The sequence below is a fragment of the Ipomoea nil genome, unplaced genomic scaffold, assembly GCF_001879475.1.
Source record: "Ipomoea nil cultivar Tokyo-kokei standard unplaced genomic scaffold, Asagao_1.1 scaffold0317, whole genome shotgun sequence".
Classification (NCBI taxonomy): Eukaryota; Viridiplantae; Streptophyta; class Magnoliopsida; order Solanales; family Convolvulaceae; genus Ipomoea; species Ipomoea nil.
Window position 1 is genome coordinate 2,670,614 of NW_017616745.1, and position 24,476 is coordinate 2,695,089.

At 35.5% G+C, this 24,476-nt stretch overlaps 4 protein-coding genes and 1 non-coding gene across 8 annotated transcripts; 2 read left to right on the forward strand and 3 right to left on the reverse strand.

The window, feature by feature from the left end:
- On the forward strand, nucleotides 1–5,963 carry LOC109169188 (sterol 3-beta-glucosyltransferase UGT80B1). 3 transcript variants are annotated; one of them, XM_019318057.1, is made up of 16 exons: nucleotides 1–233; nucleotides 844–915; nucleotides 1,481–1,565; nucleotides 1,687–1,826; nucleotides 2,147–2,217; nucleotides 2,508–2,589; nucleotides 2,769–2,870; nucleotides 3,001–3,056; nucleotides 3,392–3,426; nucleotides 3,805–4,018; nucleotides 4,414–4,632; nucleotides 4,713–4,772; nucleotides 4,886–4,925; nucleotides 5,133–5,354; nucleotides 5,455–5,534; nucleotides 5,865–5,963. In XM_019318057.1, the coding sequence occupies exons 1-15, from the start codon at nucleotides 168–170 to the stop codon at nucleotides 5,512–5,514; spliced, it is 1,524 nt and encodes a 507-aa protein (XP_019173602.1). In that variant the 5' UTR covers nucleotides 1–167; the 3' UTR covers nucleotides 5,515–5,534; nucleotides 5,865–5,963. The 3 variants fall into 3 exon arrangements, with proteins under 3 accessions (XP_019173602.1, XP_019173598.1, XP_019173605.1); XM_019318053.1 differs by lacking the exon at nucleotides 5,865–5,963 and having other exon boundaries at nucleotides 5,455–5,755; XM_019318060.1 differs by lacking the exon at nucleotides 5,865–5,963 and having other exon boundaries at nucleotides 32–233; nucleotides 844–885; nucleotides 5,455–5,755.
- A 1,084-nt stretch (nucleotides 5,964–7,047) lies between these two features.
- On the forward strand, nucleotides 7,048–7,119 carry TRNAE-UUC. The gene has a single exon. It is a non-coding gene; the product is annotated as a tRNA-Glu (tRNA).
- Nucleotides 7,120–11,559: 4,440 nt separating this feature from the next.
- Nucleotides 11,560–14,734, reverse strand: LOC109169221 (patatin-like phospholipase domain-containing protein 2). Of its 2 annotated transcripts, XM_019318070.1 has the most exons (7): nucleotides 14,145–14,734; nucleotides 13,776–13,919; nucleotides 12,674–12,746; nucleotides 12,479–12,584; nucleotides 12,303–12,399; nucleotides 12,031–12,126; nucleotides 11,560–11,942 (listed from the first exon to the last, which is right to left on the reverse strand). In XM_019318070.1, exons 1-7 carry the CDS (start codon nucleotides 14,676–14,678, stop codon nucleotides 11,787–11,789), a joined length of 1,206 nt encoding a protein of 401 aa, XP_019173615.1. In that variant the 5' UTR covers nucleotides 14,679–14,734; the 3' UTR covers nucleotides 11,560–11,786. The 2 variants fall into 2 exon arrangements, with proteins under 2 accessions (XP_019173615.1, XP_019173620.1); XM_019318075.1 differs by lacking the exon at nucleotides 12,303–12,399.
- A 1,060-nt stretch (nucleotides 14,735–15,794) lies between these two features.
- LOC109169234 (pathogenesis-related protein 5-like) lies at nucleotides 15,795–18,709 on the reverse strand. The gene is made up of 3 exons (XM_019318087.1): nucleotides 18,640–18,709; nucleotides 17,236–17,905; nucleotides 15,795–16,161 (listed from the first exon to the last, which is right to left on the reverse strand). The coding sequence occupies exons 1-3, from the start codon at nucleotides 18,692–18,694 to the stop codon at nucleotides 16,017–16,019; spliced, it is 870 nt and encodes a 289-aa protein (XP_019173632.1). The 5' UTR covers nucleotides 18,695–18,709; the 3' UTR covers nucleotides 15,795–16,016.
- A 1,063-nt stretch (nucleotides 18,710–19,772) lies between these two features.
- On the reverse strand, nucleotides 19,773–23,930 carry LOC109169183 (protein RETICULATA-RELATED 1, chloroplastic). Its single transcript, XM_019318047.1, has 8 exons — nucleotides 23,439–23,930; nucleotides 22,912–23,076; nucleotides 22,696–22,788; nucleotides 22,510–22,625; nucleotides 22,007–22,105; nucleotides 21,276–21,581; nucleotides 21,000–21,164; nucleotides 19,773–20,484 (listed from the first exon to the last, which is right to left on the reverse strand). Exons 1-8 carry the CDS (start codon nucleotides 23,805–23,807, stop codon nucleotides 20,193–20,195), a joined length of 1,605 nt encoding a protein of 534 aa, XP_019173592.1. The 5' UTR covers nucleotides 23,808–23,930; the 3' UTR covers nucleotides 19,773–20,192.
- Nucleotides 23,931–24,476: the final 546 nt, after the last annotated feature.

Sequence of the window (24,476 nt, forward strand, 5' to 3'; positions counted from 1 at the left end):
AGTAATCACTTAATTACTAGCTCAATGAAAAATGAAAAATGAAAAATAGCCGCGAACTCAATCGGAAAATTGACGCCGGCGACTCCATAAATTTAACTGCAAGCTTCTTAGTTCTTACAGGCTTTTCTATTATTCAGTCCCCATAGTAAATTCTCCAGGTAGCAAGCATGAGCAGAAAACCAACGGCGGTGTTTATGGCCTTCGGAACCAAAGGCGACATCAATCCTATAGCTGTACTTCTCTCTTTCTCTCTCTATCTCTATTGCGGTTTGCTTGTTCCAGAAACAGGTCTGGATTTGATGCAAGAAGCAATTGAAGCAAAATTGCAGGATATTTTGTCCGTATTTACATTTATCCAGAATAATAATAATATACACGCTGCATATTTATGTTGAGAATACTATAAATGACTAAAGAAATTTAACCATAATGGTTGAACTGATGGAAAAGCTAGCGATGAGCTGAAATTTTTGGTGTTTCCTGATGATACCTTTGGGTATGTTTTGTATGAAGTAAAATCCATAGCTGAATAGACTAGCAGAAGTGGTATACTGAAAAACTATTAGGCGGATGTAAATGTGGTATTCTACAGTTTCTCAATAAAAAGAATATTATTGAGGCACTCATGGGTTGTGTTTATTTTGACATGAATGGTACTGATTTCTGAAACATGATTAAGTCTTCATTGAAGTTCAATTATAATGAGGGTTCATTGCATTCTTTTCTGTTTTGCAGTTGTAATTTACATGGGTATTGTTTTTTTTTTTTTTTTTTTTTTTTTTTTTTTTTTTTTTTTTTAAAGATAATATTGATATTTTTGAATGGATGCTTTCAAATGGACAGGCCATAGCAGCAGCATTTGCTTGTGATCAGCAGCAATATCGGGTGTATTTTGTAACTCATTCAGCTCACGAGGTTGGAAGATGCAACATATAGTTAATGATATCTTGTTTTTATTTTTATTTATTTATTATTATTATTATTATTTTTGGGTCTTATTTTTATGTAAATTCTTCTTGGTTTGTTCTCAATACCAACCAAAAAGGCTATGTCCTTTGAAGGTCCGAAAAAACCCTTAATCCAAAATTTTTTAATCTATCTGTAATAGCTATGCTCTAGTTGTTAGCTTGCTTTTTGAAAGTTTTTGTTAGATATCCATGCATCTCAAGAGAAATTAAATCTCCTCTCAAGAATATCTTTAGAGCTTGAGATTGAATTCATATGGTTATGGAGGGGAACTATTATGAAATTGGCATAGGTGAGTCATTGTGCATGTGGATGTGGGGTCATGATATTTCCCCTCCCAAATGATTAGCTATTCTAAGAAAATGCAGGCTGTTGATCTTTTGAACAATAGTTTTGCATGAAAGAGAAAAAGTATAGTTAATCCCTTGTGGAACTTCTTATCACTAAGTCTGTTATCGTCTGAAATGTAATTTGAGCTTTTATCAACTACAATTTCTTTTCCACTTATGTATAGAATTTGAGAATGCATTTGGAAGCAAAGGGAGTTATGTACATTCCAGTTTCAACACCACCTGTTCTTTCTCCTTTAGAACACCATGGTATCATAACCTATCCTGTTATCCTAATCTCCTTATTCTATCTTTAACTAATGTTTCTGTTTTTATTTGAAAACTATCACTTGATTATGACTTTACTGAGAAAATGATTTTCTGTTATCAGGTTCTGCAGAACCCTTCTCTCTCCACAAAAAGGAACTTACAAGAAAAAATAGACAAGAATGTATTTCAATTATTGAGGACATATTTGGAGATGGCTCTAGCATGCACAATGATCTGATCGCCATCAATTTCTTCGCATTGGTAACTTCTTAACCAACATGTATATGTGTTTTCAGAAACTTTCAGGGTTTCCTTTTATTGGACTAACTTTTATAACCTGTCATTATCTCTCCATAAGGTGAGAAAGTTCGTTGGGGGTATAGATTGCCTTAATTACAAGGAAGGTAAGTGAGGCAGTTTCAATGATATGTGTGGGGCAAATTTTATGCCAAATAATCTAAGTTAACCTTTTAAATAGTAGTTTCAGTTATAGTAAACATAAAAAAGAAGCACAAAACAAACATTACAATATTGTTAAGTTTTGATGTTCTGAAAATTATGATGCCTCCGCTGTGGTCCAGGAAGGTTGGAGTCTTGCAGAGCTTTTTAATGTTCATTGTGTTGTTGCTGCTCCTTATGTTGTTCCTTACAGGTGATCCATAAGATGTCATATGATCTTGCATAATACTTTTAGTTCTCGCTTGAACCTTTTTCTTTTTTAAAAGTGAAGGATCTTTAAGTCCTTCCCATTTTTGGTGCTATTGTCACAGCTTGCCTCCTATATAATTCTTTCTCACACATATTTTAACATGGCAAGTTTTTTTTTTTTTTTTCTTTGAAATTCCTGTTGTGTTTCAGATGGTTAATTTGGTCTATTGGTGGAAAATTCAAGTAAAATATTTGCTTTTCTTACTTCTAACTCTTGCATATCTTGCAACATAGTGCCCCTGCTTCATTTGAACGGCAATTTAAGAGAGAGCTCCCACATCTGTATAAGTATCTCCAGGAAGCCCCTGTTGACAAGGTACAAGATAAATTGCGGCTGTTTATGACTGCATTAGTTCCTGATGTTCTCTTCATATATCACATGATGTGCTCTACTTATTTTATCCCACCAAGGAAGGGCATCTGTCATTCTTTTTCTGTTCAAATCAAATGAGAGCGTGGTTGATTTAATTCATTTTGTATATTTGTTTATTGTAGGTTGGTTGGAAAGATGTTATCCACTGGATGTGGCCACTTTTTACTGATGAATGGGGATCATGGAGAAGTTTTGACCTAAAGCTGAGTGCGCTGCCTTTTACGGTCTGAATCAATGAAAGTTTTTTTCTGATTTCATTTATAGATGAAATGGATTTCACTGTGCTGTGTAGACAAATTACTCATTCTTTATTATGTTAGCTGCTGATGGACAACTGTCTTTATTTGGATCCAGGATCCAGTTACAGGTCTTCCAACATGGCATTACAGACCACCTTCTCCATTGCTATTGTAAGTTTAACTACCCTGAAAAGAATTGTGCATTTTGCAATGCTGCAATTGGATACATGTGATCTTATAATTCTGAATTTGGTCAGTCTTTTTGAGTCCTCAGAATCTCCTTTGTTTAGCATTCATCTGATTGAGGCTGTTAAGCATTTTTATAATCTGTTCAAAGTTGTGTATTATTTGTGGGTATTTACATCCTTATTTTCTGAATACAGTGACAGATAAAAAGGTTATTGAATTGTGTTTTAATATATTTCAAACAACAAAAATTCGTGTTATCAGTTGCTTCTTAATTCACATTTTCCCACTCCTGCTCACTACTCTACTTTGGTTGACAGGTATGGATTTAGCAAAGAAGTTGTGGAATGCCCCGGTATGTTTGCAACGGAATTTCTCTGAAAATCTGCTTTAGTTGTAGATTCTTGCTTATCATTTGCTTGCTTGATTTCCGCAAGGTCATTTGCGCCTTGTGAATGGAGCAATAGGTGCTTGGAGAGCTCCCCAAATGGGGTCCAATAGCAACTTAACTCTAGATTAGTTGGAATCCAATGTAGCTACTGGATACCCAGGGCCATGGTACCCCCAAAGGCCCCCCACCCCCCCCCCCCCCCCCCCCCACAAAAGAAAAAAAAAAACCTTCAATTAGTAACTTTGAAATCTGTTGGAACTGCTCTACTGTTAAATTTTAATGAAACCAAGTAGCGTCGATGGGGAATATTTTGTGAATTTCACTTATATTTTCACATAACAGCTTACTGGCCATCAAAAGTTCGAGTTTGTGGCTTTTGGTTTCTCCCCCCTGAATGGCAATTCTCTTGCAACAATTGTGCGGGAGTATCTGCATCAGCTTCTAGAGAGTTAAATGAAAAAAATGAGCTGTGTTCAGTTCACACTAGATTGCAGTATTTCCTTGGTACTTCTGGACAAGAGCCGCCTGTTTTCATTAGTCTCAGTTGTGTTGGAAGGTGAATATCTACTTTTTAGTATATTCTGTTCTATTTTTGTCTTAGTTATGTACGCTCTAGTAAAAGCATCTCTAAGTCTTCCCTTTGGAAAGCTGTTTCAGACTTGAGTTTATCATGTATGTATGGTCTTAATTCAGTGCTTAATTTTTATTTTTTTAAAAAGAAAAAAAAAAAGGAAAGAAAAGGGAATATACTTGCATGGAATTCATTTGTATTTGCCTCATTTTGTATAAAACGTGTGAAGTCTGAAGGCCCAGAAATTATCTGTATATGGCTTAGACGTATGTTATCGTTATACACTTGGATCCTACCTTTTTATCTGAACTCAGGTGACTCTTGCTTATCATTTCATCATCTGATTTCTTGTCATAGACTGTCGTGCTTCCTTCTCACAGCATGGGTTTTCTGAAGAACCCCCGAGCATTTCTTCAGGTACTTGGACATGTTATGGAGATCACGAGCCACAGATTTATTCTGTTGTCAGCGGGCTATAAACCTTTAGATGATGCAATCAAAACGTATGCCCAGGAAGCATCTTCTGGTTCAGAACAAACACCATGCAACAATAAGGATGGATTTTTTCTTTTCAGCGGCCGTCTCTTTTGTTTAGCCAGGTAAGTTTGTTTGACACTGCACAAAGTTTCATTCAACGTGGGACTGGAGAGCCAAGAGTGAGATTTGCTTTTGTATGTAGTTCTGTGCCATACAACTGGCTGTTTCCAAGATGTGCTGCTGCAATCCATCATGGGGGAAGGTGAGAATTATTATTATTATTTTCTTTACCCTCCCCATCCCCCGCTGCTTCTATTTCCCGCAAACCTGTGATTTACATATTTCCTCGAAATCTTTGGCCTCAAATATCACCAGTGGATCCACTGCTGCTGCACTACAGGCAGGAATTCCTCAGGTTCGTTTTGCCAACCTGCTCTCTTTCATTCTTTCGTGCAATTCCTCCTCCCTTACCCTACTCCCGAGGTCGGTTTCTGATCTAACCAAACTCCATATACTATTTCGTGAAACACAGACTCTTGATATCCAAAATTTTGTTTAGAAGAATGACAGTCCTTCAAATTTCTCCGGGACATACTGTTCATTCATTTATTTCTCCTGGTAGGTCATATGTCCATTCATGCTGGATCAATTCTATTGGGCGGAGAGGATGTTTTGGCTTGGCGTTGGTGCAGAGCCGCTGAAAAGAGAGCACTTGGTACCAGACACAGACGACGATTTCTATGTCACAGAAGCGGCCAAAATGCTTGCAGAGGCCATAAATCACGCGCTTTCTCCTCAAGTTAAAGCACACGCATTACAGGTCGCTACAGCGCTATCTACCGAGGTACTTGTGAGTCGTAAATCTTTTTGTGGTGTCAGTTTTTGGTGATGTTGGATGTGAGATTGTTATAAACAGCTGAAGTTGCATCCTCATATCTTGACAGGATGGAGTATCAGAAGCAGTGCAGAACTTGAAGGAAGAGCTTAGCTATTCCAAGCAATAGACTCTGTCAAAAACTGCATTTTTCGGGCAATCACAATAGAGGTCTTTGTGAAGGTTTTTGAGGTTGTAATGCTTATGTGAAGGAGAGGGGGAGAGGAGAGATAAGGAAATGGATCCTTGTGCAAGAACTTGTTTTTTTTCTTTGTCCCCAAAGTGGGACCCATCCAAAAAAAATATTTGCCCCTTGTCGCGTGAAAAGTACTAGAATGCGCCCAATTGGGCACGTTAATCTGCAACTATTCTATCTATTTGTTTTTTGTTTTTGATTTTTTTTTGTTTTTCTTTTTATTCTTCATTTTCTCTTTTCTAGTCACACTTGCAAAAACTTCTCAAAATCAATGTCTATTAGGATGCTCTTTACCTTTGTCTGTTATCTTAGGCGGCTACTGAAATCAAGTATTGGCAAGCTATGGTGCATGGAAACTCTCAAGAATCAGCGTTTCCGTGTTTCAAAAATGTGGAAACTTCATAAAACGTTAGTAAAATTGTTTTCCTTTTTTTTTTTTTTAAATAAAATAAAATAACTATTTTTTTTTCTAAAAAGAAACTACTAAACAATGTGTGTTTTTTCTTGCGCTTTTCGTTTCTGTGTGTAAACAATGACAAAAATGTTCTCTTGATCCGAGGATCAAAATTTGGCTTTTTTTTTTTATGTGTTTTAAAGCTTCAATCAATTATACATTCGAGTTCATTTTTGAAAAATATTAAAGGATAAGATGTGAGATTTTCGTCCGTCACGTGTTTTCTAGTGATTTAAGAAAAAAAAAAAAGGGTTTTTTCTTCTCCTAAATAAGGTTAAATCTCGATCTCCAACTACGAGGGCTTCTCACACCCAAGCTTAATGATGAGTTGTGTAGTAATTTTCCTTTATTGAATAAATTTACTAGATTCTTTTTTTGGTAGGAAAAGAAAGGCTACGCCTAAGAAACTATCTAATTCTGCGGGTGAAGGCACCCAGCGTTACGAAGAAGAAGCGAACCCTGAAGACCCAAGTGCCCCAGTCTTTATGTTGCTCCAAATTTGCTAGGAAGTTGGCACAAGAATTCCCTTCCCTAAAAGTGTAAATGAAGGAGATCTTATCAAAGCTTGCCACCATGGAGAAACAATATTCCAATAAGGGACAGAAGTACTTATCGTCCTCCTTGTCTCCTTTCATAATGTCGATCACCGCTTTCGAGTCCATTTCCATAATAATCCGGACGACTCCCTTTTCAAGGCAGAGCCGTAGACCCTCCTGTAGGTCCCATAGTTCTGCCATGAAGCTGTTGGTCTTCCCAATGTTAACTGTGAAGCCCCACTCAAGCCCTCCTCAGTGTTGTGAAGGAGGTCGCCAGCCGAAGCTAACCGTGAAGATAAAGTTACTAGATGCTATACTAGAAGAAATTTATTACCTAAAGCTTCACGGTTAAATTTACTAGATGCTATAGGTAATAAGAATGTGAATGGCATAAGGCTCTTTCTCTTGCCTCGGATATGTTGACAGGAGAAATTTTATAAAAGTACTAGAAGATAAAAGTGGAAGAATTAGCATCATTCCGTTGTCGTCCAGCGGTTAGGATATTTGGCTTTCACCCAGGAGACCCGGGTTCGATTCCCGGCAACGGAACTCTTTTTAAATATTTAATACTGTGGTGAATACTCCTCGTCATAAGTAGTGATGCAAAATAAAAGCTTTTACTGTTATTAAAAAAGATAAGAGTAATGTTTTAATATTTATTTTCTAATCTTTTCTCGTATGACATGATATTAATAATTAAACTTCTTTTTGAATTAATTATGAAAGTTATTTAATTCATAAGCACACAAAACTGAAAGTTACATTATGAGAGAAAGAGAAGAGGAGAAGAAAACATGCATTTGTTAGTTCAATCGAGGTGTATGTTCAATTGTTCAAACTAGTAGCTTGGTTAGTATAAGGTGTACACTTGAGTTAAGACTAATCTTTCCCGGAAAGAATGGAGCTTGCAAAATGATGTGATTATACAACATTTATTTGTTTATATATTCATGGCAGCATGGAACAATCTTTTTGTACTTTCTTTATTTTATGGAGTACTTTATTATTATTATTATTATTATTATTATTATTATTATTATTATTATTATGTTTTTTGTTTTTTTTTTTTAAATGTGATGGAAGTGTTATCGTTTTTGAAAGTATGAGAGTATTGCAAAGATAGAGAAAATAGTGAAGATTATAAATTTGATGATGTTGAGGAAGACAAAAGTGAGATTGATGGTATAGATTTTAATAATTTTCAATGGGATTTTAAGTAGTCGTAGCAAATTAGTTAAAAATTAGTGGGCGCCAGCCAACCAACAGCCAGTCTCCGCCGCCTTTTTTGAATTATCACGCTGGATTGAAATATTCATATTTTGAATTGTCGTTGATTTGATTAGAGGGCAAATTATGCTTGACGTGCCAACAACGTATTTAATGGCAAAATGTAAATAATGGGGCAACCTTTAACTAAGTTGGCCAATTTGTGGAAAATATTTTTCAAGTCCGTTAAATTAAAATAAAAAATAATAAACTTTAAAGATTTTTACTTAGGGTGCCGGTTAGTTTGGTTCACGAATTTAACTTATTTAGAGGTTAATTGTACTTTTTTAAAAATTAGATGACATAATTATATTTTCTTATACAATTAAATGACTTATTTGACATATTCCTTTGGAGTTAATTGTACTAAATAAGTTGAACTGTAATTATTTTTTTTAATATTAATTAGGAAAGAAAAAGAAACCCCAAAAATAACACCCATCATCTTTATACACTAGTAAGCAATATATTGATTTTAGGGAGCTAAGCAAGCTAGATGGATGGAATTGGTAATGACTTCTCTAATATTCAACTTTGTAGTTGGACATGTTGATTAATGCAAGCCAATACATCATTGTCATTAGGTCTTGTGAGTTGTGACCATGACTTTGATTTATTTATTTTTTTCTTACCACTAGTATTTTTACTCGTGCGTAGTACTGAATGGATTTGTTATAATACTTTAAGAATATTTGAATTGATATAAAAATATAAATTATAACAACGCATATTATATAGTGTAGTTGATGAATTGGGTTGTATCGATTATGTTTTCTGATGTTATCCTTACTTAAATTCGAGCAAATAATTGCCCAATTACCCGTGTGATGCGCGTGCGATGTGCGTGCAATGCGCGTGCGATATGCGTGCGATGCACATATAATTTATTATTATTATATATTATAAATTAATAGATATTAGTTAATTTTCATATAACATTTTGTTACCAATAAAGCTTTATTAATTTTTTTACCAATAAATTAATTTATTAATATTAACAAAAGTTTGAGTGGGAAAGTTAAAGAGGAAGATTTTACTTTTATTAATAAGTATAGATTAATTAATATTCATCTTAGTTTGAGCGGGAAAAGTTGAAGAGGAAGATTTTACTTTTATTAATAGTATAGATAATAGTATAGATTTTAATAATTTTCAATGAGATTTTAAGTCGGTCGCAAATTAGTTAAAGATTAGCGGGCGCCAGCCAACCAACAGCCATTCTCTACCACATCTTTTTGACTTGAAATATTCATATTTTGAATTGTCAGTTGAATTGCTTAGAGGAAAAATTATGTTTTGGACCCGAGATATATGCACAATTTTTGAACTCTATATTCACAAGTTTTGAACTCTATATTCACAATTTTAGAACGGAATATTCACAATTTTATATCTCAATATACAAAATTATAAAATTCAATTTTCACAATTGCAGAACTCTATATTAACATTTTTTGAACTCTATATTCACAATTACATAAGTCTATACTCACAATTTCATAACTCTATATTCACAATTAAAGAAATCTATATTCACAATTACAGAACTGAATATTCACTCGTTGAGTTATTTTCAATAATTAAAAAAAAAAAAAAATCATTGGCTGCGAAAACAGTACCACTAACGATACCGTTATTTTCACACGCACAAATTGCATCGTTTTGGATATAGGTCCACCTTGCAAGGTGAACCCAGATCCATGACATAATTATTGTGCTTCAAAAAAAAAAGAAGCAATAATTTATTTATTTATTATTATTATTATTTAAAAAAAAAACAAACTAAACACCCACTAGGAGCGCAAGTTTATCCCATGGAGTTTTTTTTTTTTTTTTTTTTTTTTCCCTATCCTTGAAAACTATGCACTAACTCACGTTAGAGCATAAAGCATCCTTAATAGTGTGTGTGTGTGTGTGTATATATATATATATATATATATATATATATATTTGGTGATTTTTGCTATATCGAATAGAAGAGAGAAGGAAGAGGGAAAAGGAAAAATAGAAAAAGAAAACAATTCTAACAAGAAAACCAAAAAAGAAAAAAAATTAATGGCCATTCGCGCAACAGGTGCGCATAACCAATAGTTATGCTGTGGGCTCGTGCCCAGCGTGCATCATGGGCACGGTAACAGTGCCGTCAGGCACCGTTATCTTCCTTTTTTTTTTTTTTTTTTTTTTTTTTTTTTTTAATTTAATTTCAGACCGCTTCGTTATAGGAGTATATATTCACAGCTTTGTGTTCATAATTCCATAACTGTACATTCATAATTCTATAACTGTACATTCATAATTTCGTAACTGTACATTCATAATTCAATAACTGTAAATTCATAATTTTCGAAGCTCTATGTTCATAATTGTAAGTTCATAATGTCAGAGTTCTATGTTCATAATTTCATAACTGTACATTCATAATTCCATAACTGTACATTCATAATTCCATACTGTATATTCATAATTCCATACTGAACATTCATAATTTCCGAAGCTCTATGTTCATAATTGTAAGTTCATAATTCCATAACTATACATTCATAATTCTATAACTGTACATTCATAATGTCATAACTGTATATTCATAATTTCATAACGAATATGCCGTTAACAGCGTTTCGAACAATTTTTTTTTTTAAAATTAAAACAGCGTCGTTTTCACAGAAAACGACGGTGTGAAAACGACGCCGTTTTAGCACCGTGCGCACCTTGCGCATAGCATAATTTGCCGCGCATAACAAGCACTTGCAACTTTGTTTCAGCTATGCGCACCTGCAACATTGTTTCAGGTTTTCACAATTCTAATGACCCAACAAAAATTTTGATTTTGCAGGAAGAAAACCTACTAAAAAATTCTATCTTCTATTTGTATAAAAATAACACACTTGATTTTTTCTTCCTAAAAAATTGAACAAAAACTCTTAATGGAGTTGTTCAAGAACAACCACACCAAAAAAGAATTTGGGATTATTTGCCAAGAAAGAACTCCTACAAAACTAAAGCAACAGATGTGGGTGGGAGTTATTTAAAAAAAAAAATCACCCTGCAAATTATAGAATAATGTCAGAAAAAATTAAAAAATAAAAAAAAACTGCGTCTCACTGCCCGCTCGCTGCCCAGCGCAACATGCGCCCGCGCTGGGTGATTGAGAGTGGCGGCCACTCTCAATTAATTAATTAATTTTTTTAAAATTCAATTAATTTATTCAGTATGCATGTTTCATAATTCCATATGCATGTTTCTCAATTAATTTAAGTAATTAATTTTAATTATTTTTTTCTTTTATTTTGTTTTATAATTAGTTGGAGCAACAACGGCAAATCCAGTATGCATATTTCATTGTAAATACAAATTGATGTGGTTTAATTCCAGTATGCATGTTTCATAATTCCTTATGCATGTTTTATAATTCCATAATTCCATGTTTCATTAAAATTATAAATTTATAAATAAAATAGATAAAAAATAATTAAAATATAGTGGGTTAAATGGTGGGTCTAAAAAAATTGAGAAATAACTTAAAACTGACGTGGAAAAGAGTTTTTGTGATTGAGTGAGATACTGGAGGATGAGGTAGATGCTAGGGTCCACAAATAACTCATAAAAAACCCCAACTGATAATGATGCGCATAAAATGCCTAAAAAACTGTGCACAAACCCCTCAATGTAAAAAGTCACGAAAATTTTCAAAATTATACTCTGTACATTGTAAAAAGTTTGGACTAAAAATTAAAAAAAAAGGGACCTGGTATTAAGGTTTCATATTTTCAGTCAATGACACTATTCTATTCTGTGGCTCCCAATTCTGGGATTTTTAGCAGCATTTTTACCTATACTATACAAAATGTTAATCAAGCTACTTTCTATAACACAACCCCATACTCATAGACGGGAGAGCTCAGGCATCGCCTTCTTGTCCAATCTAAAACTATGTTTACCTGGCTGACGAGCTATTGTTCAACGCTATTTTCTAAACCAGAACTGTGATCTTGAACTAAATTCTCCACTGGGTTTTGTTCTGACCACACAGCTGCATCTGCATACCCAAGCTCGAAGAGCCTATCAAGGATATCATCTTCTGCTGGCTCAAGTGCCCAGTTGAAGAGCTGAAATGTTTGAAGAAAGAAGATCATACAAGCCCAACAGGATAAGAATTCACCTGTAGATGTTAGGAAACGGCTTTTCAATGATTACCTGTCGGGCTGTTGCCCTATTTTCAGGATTGCAGTCAGGACTAATTCCAATTCCCCGCAATCCCAGCCTGCTTGCTGGAAAAGCACAAATACGCACCTGAGACATAAAAGTAACAGTTGTAAATTGCTTCAAGGAGTAGATAGACATCATTACATCAATTAATGAAAGGAGAGGAGGATAGAAACTTCTGTTGCGCTTCTACTGATGATATTGCAAATTATAGATGGGACAACTCGGATTTTGCAGAATATGAATAAAAACATATAAAATACCGTTTCAGGAGCTGAAGTTGGTGGCATAAATAATGTCAAACCCCCATCAATGCAAACTCGATTTCGGAACATTGTGACAGGCCTTGGTGCAAGATATCTGACCTAAATAGCATTTAATAGTTCAAATTATGCAATAAACAAACACAATAGCTGAAGTAGCAAGGGAAGGTGTGTACCCAGGAATAAAAGAAGATGTAATGACAGCATTTATGAGGTCCTCCTTAGAATCAAACTGATCAACGAGCAAACCCCTTGGCCTCCAAAGAATCTCTGTTACAGCAACTGCAATGAAAGAAATGCTATCAACACTAGGCAAGAAGGACAAGTCAAATTTGTAAAACAGTCTAGGAGGGAAAATAATTTAGACTTACTACGAACTCTTCCATTACACCTAATATGGATGTCATCTGGCAAAGTTTCAATTAAAGTATCTCTGAGAACAGCCTGGTGTAGAAAATAATCATGTATTAGACTGTGTCATTGTGATTTGTTTACCAAAAGATAACCTATAATAAAGTTTAAGCTTTGGCAGCAACAGAATGATATCTTGAGCAGTGCACCTATATACTTTAGTCCCTAGTGACAATGCTTCCCAATTAGTTTTTTGTTCAAATTCTTACACGTAAAGTAGGTGGACTGCAGCAAATAATGACACTTTCAAGTAAAGATACTCACTGAATGGAAATAAGCCAACCCTTGTAGATGCCGCGATGCTTGGCTCTTATATACACCCAATTTAAGATCAATACTTGGTTTGTATTGAGGAAGAAAGAGTAAAAAATTTGTATATAAGATACGGAGAAACAGATATTCACATGTATACGTATATATGAAATGAACCAAAGGAAGTCGGTGCATTGTTGTCTGTAGAGAGTAAACTTTCAAGACACCTCTATGACTATATGTCTTTAAGAAATATACTGTTTTACGTAATTAAGACTTATCGATAAAACATAGCACTTGAGCAAACCATTCAATCAAACTTTCAACAAATAAGACAGCAAAAAACATGTAAATGATGTAAACAAAAGAGTTAATACCCAATTTAATCCTCGACTATAGTGATTTTTCTCGATTTAGTCCTAAACGACTTTTTGTGCTTAATTAGGTCCTCAAATTTGATGGCTTTACTCAATTGAGTCATCTGTTAAGAAAACTTGATAATTTTACCTCTATTAATACCTAATTTAGTCCTCGTAGTAGTTTTATTCAAGTTAGTCTTTGATTATAGTAGCTTTACCTAATTTAGTCATCCACTATAGTGATTTTTCTCAATGATGTGATCCTTGATTTTAACAGTCGAGGACTCAATTGGAAAAGTCGAGAACCTAATTAAGCACAAAAGTCATTTAGAACTAAATTGAAAAAATCACTATACGAACTAAATTGACTAAATTAGGTATTAATTCTATACAAAAAGATGAATGTATTTAGAATTAGATTCATATTGTTTCAACATTAAAGCATGTATACCCCAAGGCGAAATGCAGTTCCCCTAAGCCGGCAATCTTTAGCCAATTTTTTATTTGCTTGTAATGCTTCTTGCATACTGGATCCAGATGCTATTGTCGCACAAACAATAGCTCCAGCAGATGAACCAGCTAAGGGTGTTGTGTCCTGGTTCAAAACAAACGTACTGTTATGAACGAGATAAATGCAACTAAATATAATTATGATAATCTATGCTTTTGTACTAGTAAAATTTCCAGATACTGATTTTGAAGCATAGTTCTCACCGGAATTAAGCAAACTGATGCAGACTAGGAGTTTGTGATAACAAAATTTAGGAATCAAATAGAGATTACAAATGATCGACAAGGAAAATCGAAGCAATCTAAATACCTTGATGTATCCTTTCTCAATTAGGAACTGAGATACACCGAGATGGTACGGAAACAAGAGTCCGGCAGCGGAGAAGCTAAACCCGGGACTAGTAACCGCCTTTCGCCGCCGCTCGGCTTCTACATCCTTGACACTCTGCTCCCACAGAACCTCCGGCTGGACCGGGTCCTCCACCACCGTCGCAATCCCCTCCTTCCTCTTCTTCCATAAATAGCTCTCCCTCTCCGAATCATCCTTAAACATCGTCACTCGTTCCTCACCTTCCTCCGCATTAATTATTTCAGTACTACCGACGCCTCGGCGCTTCAGAATCCGTGAAGCTAGGCCAATGAAGAGCTCTCCGGTCGCTACCGCAAACGACTTCTTCTCCTCCGCCGTGGACGGCGGCGGCGGCGGTTTGGAGTTGGCTTTGGCTGAGAATTTGAGCGTGGTGGTTCTCCGGAGCGGAAAAGCGAGGCGGAGGTTGCGATTAGGGTTAGGCAGAGGGCGGAGAGGGCGAGGGTTGGAGAGGATGAGAGAAGAGAGCGAAGCCATGGATTCTTTGGCAGTTGATTAGGAAGAAGAAAGGAACTAAGGAAGTATAATTCTGTTCCATTTTTATTTTCCCATTTCGGCGATATATTTTAAGTAAGCTTACTCATACGACGTCGTTCTATTCTAATTGAGTAACTGTTTAGCCATTTTACCCCTTTCGTAAAACTTACTGTGCTAATGATGGCAAATTACCGTGTCATGCATGGTGCACACGAAATTTGATCCATAATTTTTATATTATAAATTCATAATTATTGAAGTTTATATTCATAATTATAAAATTTTATGTTCATATTCTCAATTGTTGAACTCTGTATTCACAAATCACTGAATTATATGTTCATAATTTGATAACGATACAGTTTATAAATTATGAATCTACAATATAAAAATTATGAGTCTATATTGTAGAAATTATGAATCTATAATAGAGAAATTATGGATCTAATTCCATGTGCACCTTTCATGATGCACACGGTTGCCCAACATGACGCTCGGCCAATGATACAAGATACAATTATTAGTATGCATAATAATTGTATTCAATATTATTGATGTAAGAATTGCATTTAATACAATCAATATTAGTGTTTATTGGTATAAACTTTTGATAGTGCTTCGCTAGATATATTCTAAGTTCTTCATATTTATAGTGAGATTCGGACGCCTACAATGTAGTAATACCGCCTTCAGTCGTACCATCAAAGTCAGGCGAGGAATTATTATGCTAAGTTTTTGGGGGGTTTTGATAACGTAATTTTGCTTTGAGGATATGAGAATTATTGTACGCTACACAATAATTCTGACAGATAATGTGTATTTGAGAGAATTTATATTAAAGATCTTCCAATTGGACGTACACTCAAGTCTGTTACACCGACCACGTGCAAGCTACTGATGTATGATTGGTGAAGTGGCTGTTTAAAAAAAAAAATTAAAAAATTGAAGTGACTATTATTAGTGGCAACACCTGACTAATTCCTAATTAAATGTGTTCGGAAAGAATTGTATAACAATTTTATAACCCATTAAATTTTATTTTAAAAAATTAAGAACTAAATTACTATAAAATCTTATTACGAAGGGTCACTAAAAATTGGAAAACCTCATGAATCATGCGAAGAGAGTGTAGATCAAATGCTTCTAACGTGACCTAACTTATAGTAACAAACTCAATTTCGGTTCTCTAACGCTATCTAATGAACACAATTACAAAAGACCATAATCAAATGAGATGAATTGTCACATTTTTTTTTTATCTATTATCAAAATAAATGTAACAGAACAAAACATAGTCCATAACTCGTCCGACAATCTGAAACTGTACAGAATTTAATGTCAGAGCAGAACTCCGAGGTTGAACACTGTGGTCGGAAGAGCAACCGCCAGCAACATCTGCCACGGTTTGAAGAAAGGTGCCATCCCTTTTGCATCACTACTGCAGGATACATTCTTATCATGGAATGTGCACTGTGTCTGATTTCTGCAGCAAAAAAAAAAAAAAAAAACTATTAAACACAACCTATATAATGTTTTAATTAACCTATAACGGATATAAGTAACTTATTTTTATTACTTTATAGTATTTGTAGATAATAATCGTCACGGTCTAGCTGAATAGACCATGAAATGTTTGGTCGGGACTAGTCTTGGTTGAGGAAAAACCTAAACCGACCTTATATGGTCAATCCTAATCCCGTTCAAGGTGAAAACAGAAACATAGCCAAATGGTCATGGTTGCCAACAATCATATGATTTTTTAGCTCTTGAATCACCAAAGGTTGAAAACCAGGAAAATAGATTGACAACTCCACTCGACGGATCAAGTTTTTTTATGACCATCTTTGTTAATAGTCGTGATAAAAAAGAAATTTCCTGTTCACTAAAGTGGTCGAAAAGGTTGAAAATTAGGAAAGGGTCGGCGACTCAATAGACCAAGGCCCTGTTTGGTAAAAAATTGGCTTATAGGCCAATTTTGGCCTATTGGACCACTATTAATTGTTTGATTTAGTTAAAATATCAATATAAATGTTTGGTTAATTAGCTTTTTGCAACTCCAAAAGGCTAAAATTCAAAAAGCTACTTCAAGCAACTTTTTCAATTAGCTTTTTGAAAAAAAAAATTATATCAAACAGCTATCAGCTAACAGCTAATTTACCAAACACTTTTCTACAATCAGCTAATGTTATCAACTATTTATACTCTCTAATTAACACAATCAGCTAACAGCTAACAGCTATCAACTAACAGTCATTTTACCAAACAAGGCCCAAGTTTTTCTTATAACCACATTGGTTAGTAGTTGTGATAGGGATGGAAATGTGGTCGGAATGATTGAAAATTAAGAAAACAGGGTCAAATACTGGTGCGCAGAAAAAATATATATGTTCACTTTAGGCATAATTTACACATTACTACTAATCTAGTATCGAGATTCAAAACTTGATATCTTCCTCTAATACTGTTTATTTAACCAATAAACTAAGACAGTGCGTTCTAATAGTGCATTAGGTGATTGTGTGTGTATATATACATATATGTATGTAGAAATTGATACCTGGATGAACAAAACGACACAACATAATCAGTAGCAGAGCAAGTGATGACGCTAGTAGGGTCATCAAAGGCGAAGCTGTAAGCAATAGGGCACGCGGCCTTGAAGCTCTTGGAATAGTTGGTAGGCAAACACGACGCCGGACTACTGAACGCGCCGCGACAGCAATACTCGTCGGTGTTGAACACGTTGCACGCGCTGCGGCACGCCACCGTCTTGCCGCCGGACTTCAAGGCCAGATCCGACGGACAGTTCTCCCTCAAGTCCTTGTCGCATCCGACGGCGCTGCAGTTCCCCTTGCCGTTGACCGGCTTCACCACGATCGGCAAATTGAAGCCGTCCACGAGGCTAACGTCGTAGAAATCGGTCTCGCCGAGAGTGAAATCGGCGATCGTTGCCGGCGGCTGCCCGGTTCCCGAGCACTTTAGAGCGCCGCCGCAGCTGCCGGTTTGGCAGGGGCTGCTGCTGCTGCCGTTGCTTTTGTCGAAGTTGCAGCCGGTCCGGCCCCATATCCGGCCGTTCCAGCCGGACGGAGCGGCGAACACGGCGGATTGGCCCGGTTTTAGCGCGAAACCGTCGCCGCTGTCGTTGTTGTTGGTCGTTATTCCTGGCCATACGGTCTCTTTGCAATTGTTTATAATGGTGATATTTGTACACTTTGACAATTTTACCCCTGTCCATAAAACATGTAAAAAAAACAATGTCAAAATTTTCAAAATTTTACAAAAGCATCATATGGACTATGGTGTGGCTTATGAGTTATGACTTTAATTTGACACAATAATTTAAAAAAATTATGTAAGTTACAATACCGTTACCGTGTTTTGTAAAGTTGTATCTTATGTTTTACAAGTTACACTCTCTGAGTTTTTTCTAGTAAAGCATAAGGTACAACTTTCCAAAATAATCAATACCGTATAATTTCTCCATAAAATAAGAATATACTTTTACATAGAGATTTTACACAACAATCATATTTGGTTTAGAAAAACGAGGGAAGTAACAATCATGACAAAACTCTGACAATTAAGGCAAAAAATAAAAATTGTAATCCATTTATTTTTGATCAATCGAAATTAAACATACTCTATTTATTTTTTGATCAGTTGAAACGTATCTCGATAACAACACTAAAAGCACGTGTAAGTATAATATTACTCAACACACACGAGCTTAGCTCACTGGTTCAATATGCAGTATTTGGAGAAGAGACCAAACTAGGTTTGAACGGAATTATGCCCAAAATAGGCAAATCCCTTGTGAGCACCAGCATTTGGCCCTATTTGCTGAGCCATTGAATCACCATGATTTATATCCTCTCAAATGCTATATCAGGGCGAAGTGTGAGGGCCTTAGGGAGAAGTATAATATTACTCAATTTAAAGTCGAAAATTCAGAGTTCATTACCTGAAGCAATAGCAAGCAAAAGAAGGAAGAGCTTTGGAAATGCAGTGGAAGCCATTGAATTGTAATGATCGAAGTGAAATGTTAATTAAGAGTGGGTTTATAAGGGTGAGTGAAGAGTAAAGTGAAGTGAAAGAATGCATGGAGAGGCTTCCTTTCTTCTTCACCAATCAAGTGATACCTTACTTTGTATTCCTCACAACCTAGCTTGTATTCTCCCCTTTTAGTACAATTAATACTAGTATTTTATTCAAAAAAATTACTCCCTAATATTTTGTCTCGAAATTTTACTTCATAGTTCATAGTATCAGATTTGTTTCACTAGAATATGTTGAAAATATTAGTCTCAAATTTCATATCATCAACTGTCTGTTTAATTCAAACATTAGAATCAGAATGGTAATGAGAATCAAATACTTAGTAATGGTAGTCACTTTGTTTGGTAGGAAATATAAATTGTAATCAAAATAAATAAATAATTAATTGAAAATATATAATACAGATATATATACACATACATAAATGTGTATATATATCAAAATTCCATATTTAATGCATGAACAATGACTTTTTTTTTTTTTTCTCTCTCTCTTATTTCTTTATTCCATTGTTCAAAAGTATATGAGTAGAAGGATAATGAGTTTTGTAATTACTAAAGGATTTGCAAATTTAATAGTTCATAAGTTGAATTCATTTGAAGTAGTATACTAAAAACGAATATGCAATATACATAGTACTAAAAAATGAACTTGTTATACATTAAAAATGAACTTATATATTAGTGGTTGACGATATAATAATTTGTCCAACTGTATTATTTTCTCCTCCCACAAAGGAGAGTTGTCATCCAAGCTAGGGTAATTGCAGCGTCAATGAGAGATACTACATGGTTTTCTGTCAATAGTCATATGATTGGAATAAGTAATCAATTTTAACTCGGAACTATAGTAACATTTTCACATTTAGTCATATACCCATTCAATTTGAAACCTTAGAACTAGAAATTTGACATCGAATATAATATAGTCAAATTACACTAGAATTAACTCATCCTAGTATTATACTATTATTATGATGATGATGGTGATTAATGGGTTAATAATAATTTAATGAAAAGGGAGATGGGTCTTACACTTTATACTGTGCTAGGAATAACTTGAAAAGACACAAAGAACTGCAAATAACCTGTTGTTTATCAATGATCCTCAGAGAACAGTTTAAGCTGAAGGAAGGGAGACAGGTTCACCAAGGAAGAAAGCAGGCCAAAGAGACTTCTTTAATCAGAATGGTCTGACACTGACAGTTCATCTAAAATCTCACTTCATTAGAACTCATAATAGGACAGAACAAGACATAAGGAAAATTTTGAGGTAAATAAAAGAATGAAAAGCTCTCCACATATAGTTACAGTTGATCATCCCAGTTCTTGTTGGATCACGTCGTCAATGAAACTTTGGGTATTCTCTTCTGGGTGATCATCAAGCAACGAATCCTCGTACAATTTCTCAGGCGAGAAAAACTGAAGAGTTGATAAGCTACTGTGTAGTAGTTGCTAACTATGGTCGGCTAGTTGTCACCTTTTTCCTAACTACTCTTTTTCTCCTGGTTTTTGGAGGTGCTGCTTCGCCCTCTCTGGCCGAGTCACTTTCGCCCTGTTTGATCCCGAGAAGCCCAAGCCCTGAAACAATGGTGTTCTTGGATATAAACCACTTTGAAGAAAGGTGATCACTGCCCTCGGATGGTCTATTGTAAGCCGCCTTCAAGAGATCATCTGAATGAGCGAGAGGATCGGCCTCAACACCAAGCCAAGCCAGCCTTGATGCCTCTCCTACTTGAACATTCAAAACCCTGAATTGAATGGATTTAAACAATTGTTAAATTGCGGGGATAAGGTAGATGTTGCTAATGATAATTCCATCGCTCAATAAAGATTTCCATCATGGGCTAAGAACTTATGAGATCACCTCTCCACAGATACTACAAAAAACACTGTCTTTGCATATAAAAACTGTTCCAGCGTTTCACACTTCCATATGTGCATTAACTTTCGGGTTTCTTGGTTGTTAAATGATAGTTTTCACATTTTCTGTCACTTACATTTTCAACGCTTTCACAGATGTGTTAATAGATCCGATATAGTCCCTTTTCTTTTTACAAAGTAATTATTTCAGATACACTCTAAATTAATTGTTGTCTATGATCAGGCAAATATTTCTTAGATCTTTCTAGGAGAGAGGGGGTGGGGGACTGGGGGTGAATTTTTCCACTTTCTTCTTCAAACTTGTATAATCAGATAAAGCTAGAAAGACTTAAAATTGTAGGGTAGTGTTCCACATTGATCTGGTACTTCGATAAATACATACCTAAGGGCAGTTCCAAAGAAGAGAGCAACTCCAATAACATCAAAGTAGTCCATCATAGCTCGATCAAAGCCACACAACAACTGATAACGCAGGTTTGCATATAGACCAAGGAAGGCCCCATAACCAAGTGCATTGGTACTCACGGATGGAATACTCACAGATAATCTAGCAAAAGCAATTGTCGAGAAACATTTAGACATAAGAAAAGCATCTGAGAGGCTTATTTATTTATCCAAAATACGGATGAGAAAGTAAATATTGTCCATTAATGCACACCTTCCCTCTTTTTTACTGGCAGCAAAATTTGATATAGCACCTTGTGCAGTTCCTGCAGTTAATCCAACCATACACAACTTTGCAGCCTTGTAAAAGAATGATTGGAGTCTCTTCTGTAAATCAAATTCTCTCAGTGGATAACTCTTTTCAAAGATATTATTCGGAAGCTTTTGCAACGTGTTTTCCAGATCAAAGCGGAAAGTACTTCCATACGAACGACAAGGAGCAAGTGACCACACAACAATAGCATTGCAGGCTGTTACGGTGAGCACATTAAGTAGGGCAAGATCCCACTCTTTCTTTATCCTAAAATAAGATAGATAAGCAACAATATTAATCAAATCAATAATATTTTAGGCAAACATTAAGTGTGCTATTCCTTTTTTATTTTTGGGAAAAAAGATTTTGTGGTCCCCCAAGTATATGCTACCTGTTGTTTGGTTATCACTTTCAAAATTTTCATCCCCAGCGGATGGAATCCTCTAACGCTGTTAGGATTCTGCCGCCAGGAAGAAAGAAATGGAAGTACTTAAATGTCCATATAAAAGCATTAGAAGGTTCTGTCTATCAAGGAACAGAGATTGCAACATATTTGCAAGTACTAAAAGCAAGGAACCAAAATTATTAGTGGCATATAATTGAGGAACCAAAAAACATTTTCCCTTTTTTTTTTAATAAGTAAAAGTGTAAGCCTTTTACTTCCAGCAACACAAGTAAAGCAAAAATGATACCTCTCTTTGCGGTTTTTCACCTCCCACCAAACTGAGCACCCAATTGTGGCTGCTTGCTCGAGAAGAAGCTTGTACAAGAATGCAGGATCTGCAATCATCCTGTATAGTTCAGAACCAATTGAGGAAATATCAGGAAAAGGCTGAAAGATATCCAAGTATGTATGAAGATTAGCAGTTGATGGCTAATGGAAGAACAATGTATAACTAGAAAAAAATATTAATCAGTTATCTTAAATTCTTAATCTAGGAAACTTTATAGGAAATTAAAATTAACTTGTATAGTTGTATGCCAGTATTAATACCAAGAGCTAAGCAACTTCTAAATATGCAAAAACGAATTCTAGAGAATAAAAGTAGTAAATTGTATCATTATGCAAGAATATTAACATAGTGATCAATCCCAACTAATCCTACAAAAAGGCCTGTTTCCCTCATCACCAGAGGAGGTGAGGCAAATAAAAAAATTCTGCATTATTTTTACACAATATGGAAGTGCCTATTACCTGCCAATGAACCCCCTTGATAGTCCGTGAGGAAGTGAGCGAGAAATGAACCTAGCTGTAGTAGGCCTGGCATTTATAGCCAAAAATTTCACCATTTGTGCAGAGCTGACAAGACCCTGGGTGCAATCAACATCATAATCACGAAACAGATTGATGTTATTAAACTACCAAAAATAGACACTTTACCATCTCATATGCTTGCCTAAGTCCAGCTGGTAAATCCATCATGGTCCTCTGCCACTCGTTCAGCACCGCATCAACAAATTTTCGGTCAAAAAGCTGGAAAACAATGAAAATGACTATTTGTTCAACTGCATTGATATATCTAAAAGGCCTGTAACCTTTAAGGAAGATGATATACGATGCTTGATTTTAATTGAAAAACTTGGACAAGTGAGTTACCTCTTGAAGAATCATTCGTCTCCTAAAGAGTCCGCCTTCACCACCCTCATCATCATCATCAAAATCATCCATATAATCATCATCATCTCCATCATCATCACCCCCATCACCGCCACCATGAAAAATACTCTTCCCAATATCTCCACCTCCTCCTCCAGTTGCAAGCTGCCATTTAACAAATTATATGCAAACAGTTCAACAAAACAGATGTGGGCACTGCATTTCATTTTAGTATTAGGAAGGAGCCAGCCTTTCCCAGGAATAATTTATATAATTAATCTCTTTAATTGTAAGTTCAAAATTATGATTAACCTGTGTTTGTTTCCCAAACACTTGCTAGAAACTGAAATCAGTATAACTAACGAGAGACAGAATATTTCCTATTATAGATTGATTACTTGAGGTACAGAAGAAACGCTTGCTGCTTCTAGGTGAAGTTACTAATTTCTAATGAATTCTGTGAAATGAAACGAATCGCAAAGAAGAAATAGAACAAAGAATCTCAAATTTGTTGATAGAGTACAAACCTCAGGGCTGGACTTGGTTTGTTTCTGCGTCATATCAAGCTTCGATTTCTCCAAAGTAACTGCACCGAGGGAGCCGTATTTCCCTCCCTTCATAACCGGCGCGTACCTGGCTGGCGACGCCGTCGACGAGGACGAGGAGGGAGAATCCAGCGACGGCGACGCCTGAAAGCAGCGCTCCAGAGCTGCAATGCCATCTCCGTCGACCACGGCGGACGAAGCCTTAATCAAACAGAATTTTCTGAGCTTTCCGGCCACCACCGGCGCCGCGGGCGGCAATAACGGCTTCAGAAACGAAGACGACGGCAAGCTTTTGGAAGTCTGAGTATGTATAGGCATGATTTGAACTGCTTGGAACACTGAATGAGACATTTTCGAGAAATTTTTTGCGATAATTTTCTCTTCTTTGATCTTTTGCTGATTTTCTCTCTCTGTCGAGCTGAAAGAGAGGAGAAAGAGAAGGAAATTAGAGGTGAGGAAGGAGTTGAGGTTTTGAACTTTTTGATGACGGGGACGAAGAAGGATTTGGCCGTCCGAGTTCAACCGGCGCATTACACGAGTTAACTCGGATTGAAATTGGGCCGTTTTGGCTATGTTCTTGAGCCTGAGGATTGGCCCAAGTTTCACAAGCCCAGCTCATTGAGATCCGCAAATTATGCTATGCAACCGAATGCACCATACGCATGGTGCATACGATGCAAAACGACGTCGTTTTGGGTTAAAAAATGCGCGTCTCACTTAAAAAAGAAATCAGGTTTGATTCTCGACAATAGCATTTTTATATATCCATAAATTCATAACTATATATCCACAGTGAATAAATGAACTAAATATCCACAATGATTAAACTAAATATCCATAAATTCATAACTATATATCCAGAAATTCATAATTATATATCCATAAATTCATAACTATATAATTATATATCCACAGTGAATGAATGAAGTAAATATATACAATGAATGAATTAAATATCCACAATGAATGAACTAAATATCCATAAATTCATAACTATATATCCACAATAATGCTATTGCC

What these genes read in the sequence shown, in the direction of transcription:
- LOC109169188 (XM_019318057.1), top strand. Translation starts at nt 168, where the DNA reads ATGAGCAGAAAACCAACGGCGGTGTTTATGGCCTTCGGAACCAAAGGC. An exon ending in TAACTCATTCAGCTCACGAG is followed by an intron (nt 916 to 1,480) that starts GTTGGAAGATGC and finishes ACTTATGTATAG; the next exon opens with AATTTGAGAATGCATTTGGA. An exon ending in GCAATCCATCATGGGGGAAG is followed by an intron (nt 4,773 to 4,885) that starts GTGAGAATTATT and finishes AAATATCACCAG; the next exon opens with TGGATCCACTGCTGCTGCAC.
- LOC109169221 (XM_019318070.1), bottom strand. Translation starts at nt 14,678, where the DNA reads ATGGCTTCGCTCTCTTCTCTCATCCTCTCCAACCCTCGCCCTCTCCGC. An exon ending in TTGAGAAAGGATACATCAAG is followed by an intron (nt 13,920 to 14,144) that starts GTATTTAGATTG and finishes GTTTTGAACCAG; the next exon opens with GACACAACACCCTTAGCTGG. An exon ending in ACATCTTCTTTTATTCCTGG is followed by an intron (nt 12,400 to 12,478) that starts GTACACACCTTC and finishes TATTTAGGTCAG; the next exon opens with ATATCTTGCACCAAGGCCTG.
- LOC109169234 (XM_019318087.1), bottom strand. Translation starts at nt 18,694, where the DNA reads ATGGCTTCCACTGCATTTCCAAAGCTCTTCCTTCTTTTGCTTGCTATT. An exon ending in TTTGCTTGCTATTGCTTCAG is followed by an intron (nt 17,906 to 18,639) that starts GTAATGAACTCT and finishes TTTTATGGACAG; the next exon opens with GGGTAAAATTGTCAAAGTGT. An exon ending in GTGTCGTTTTGTTCATCCAG is followed by an intron (nt 16,162 to 17,235) that starts GTATCAATTTCT and finishes TTTTTGCTGCAG; the next exon opens with AAATCAGACACAGTGCACAT.
- LOC109169183 (XM_019318047.1), bottom strand. Translation starts at nt 23,807, where the DNA reads ATGTCTCATTCAGTGTTCCAAGCAGTTCAAATCATGCCTATACATACT. An exon ending in GTGAAAAACCGCAAAGAGAG is followed by an intron (nt 21,582 to 22,006) that starts GTATCATTTTTG and finishes ATCTTATTTTAG; the next exon opens with GATAAAGAAAGAGTGGGATC. An exon ending in GCCAGTAAAAAAGAGGGAAG is followed by an intron (nt 21,165 to 21,275) that starts GTGTGCATTAAT and finishes TGCTTTTGCTAG; the next exon opens with ATTATCTGTGAGTATTCCAT.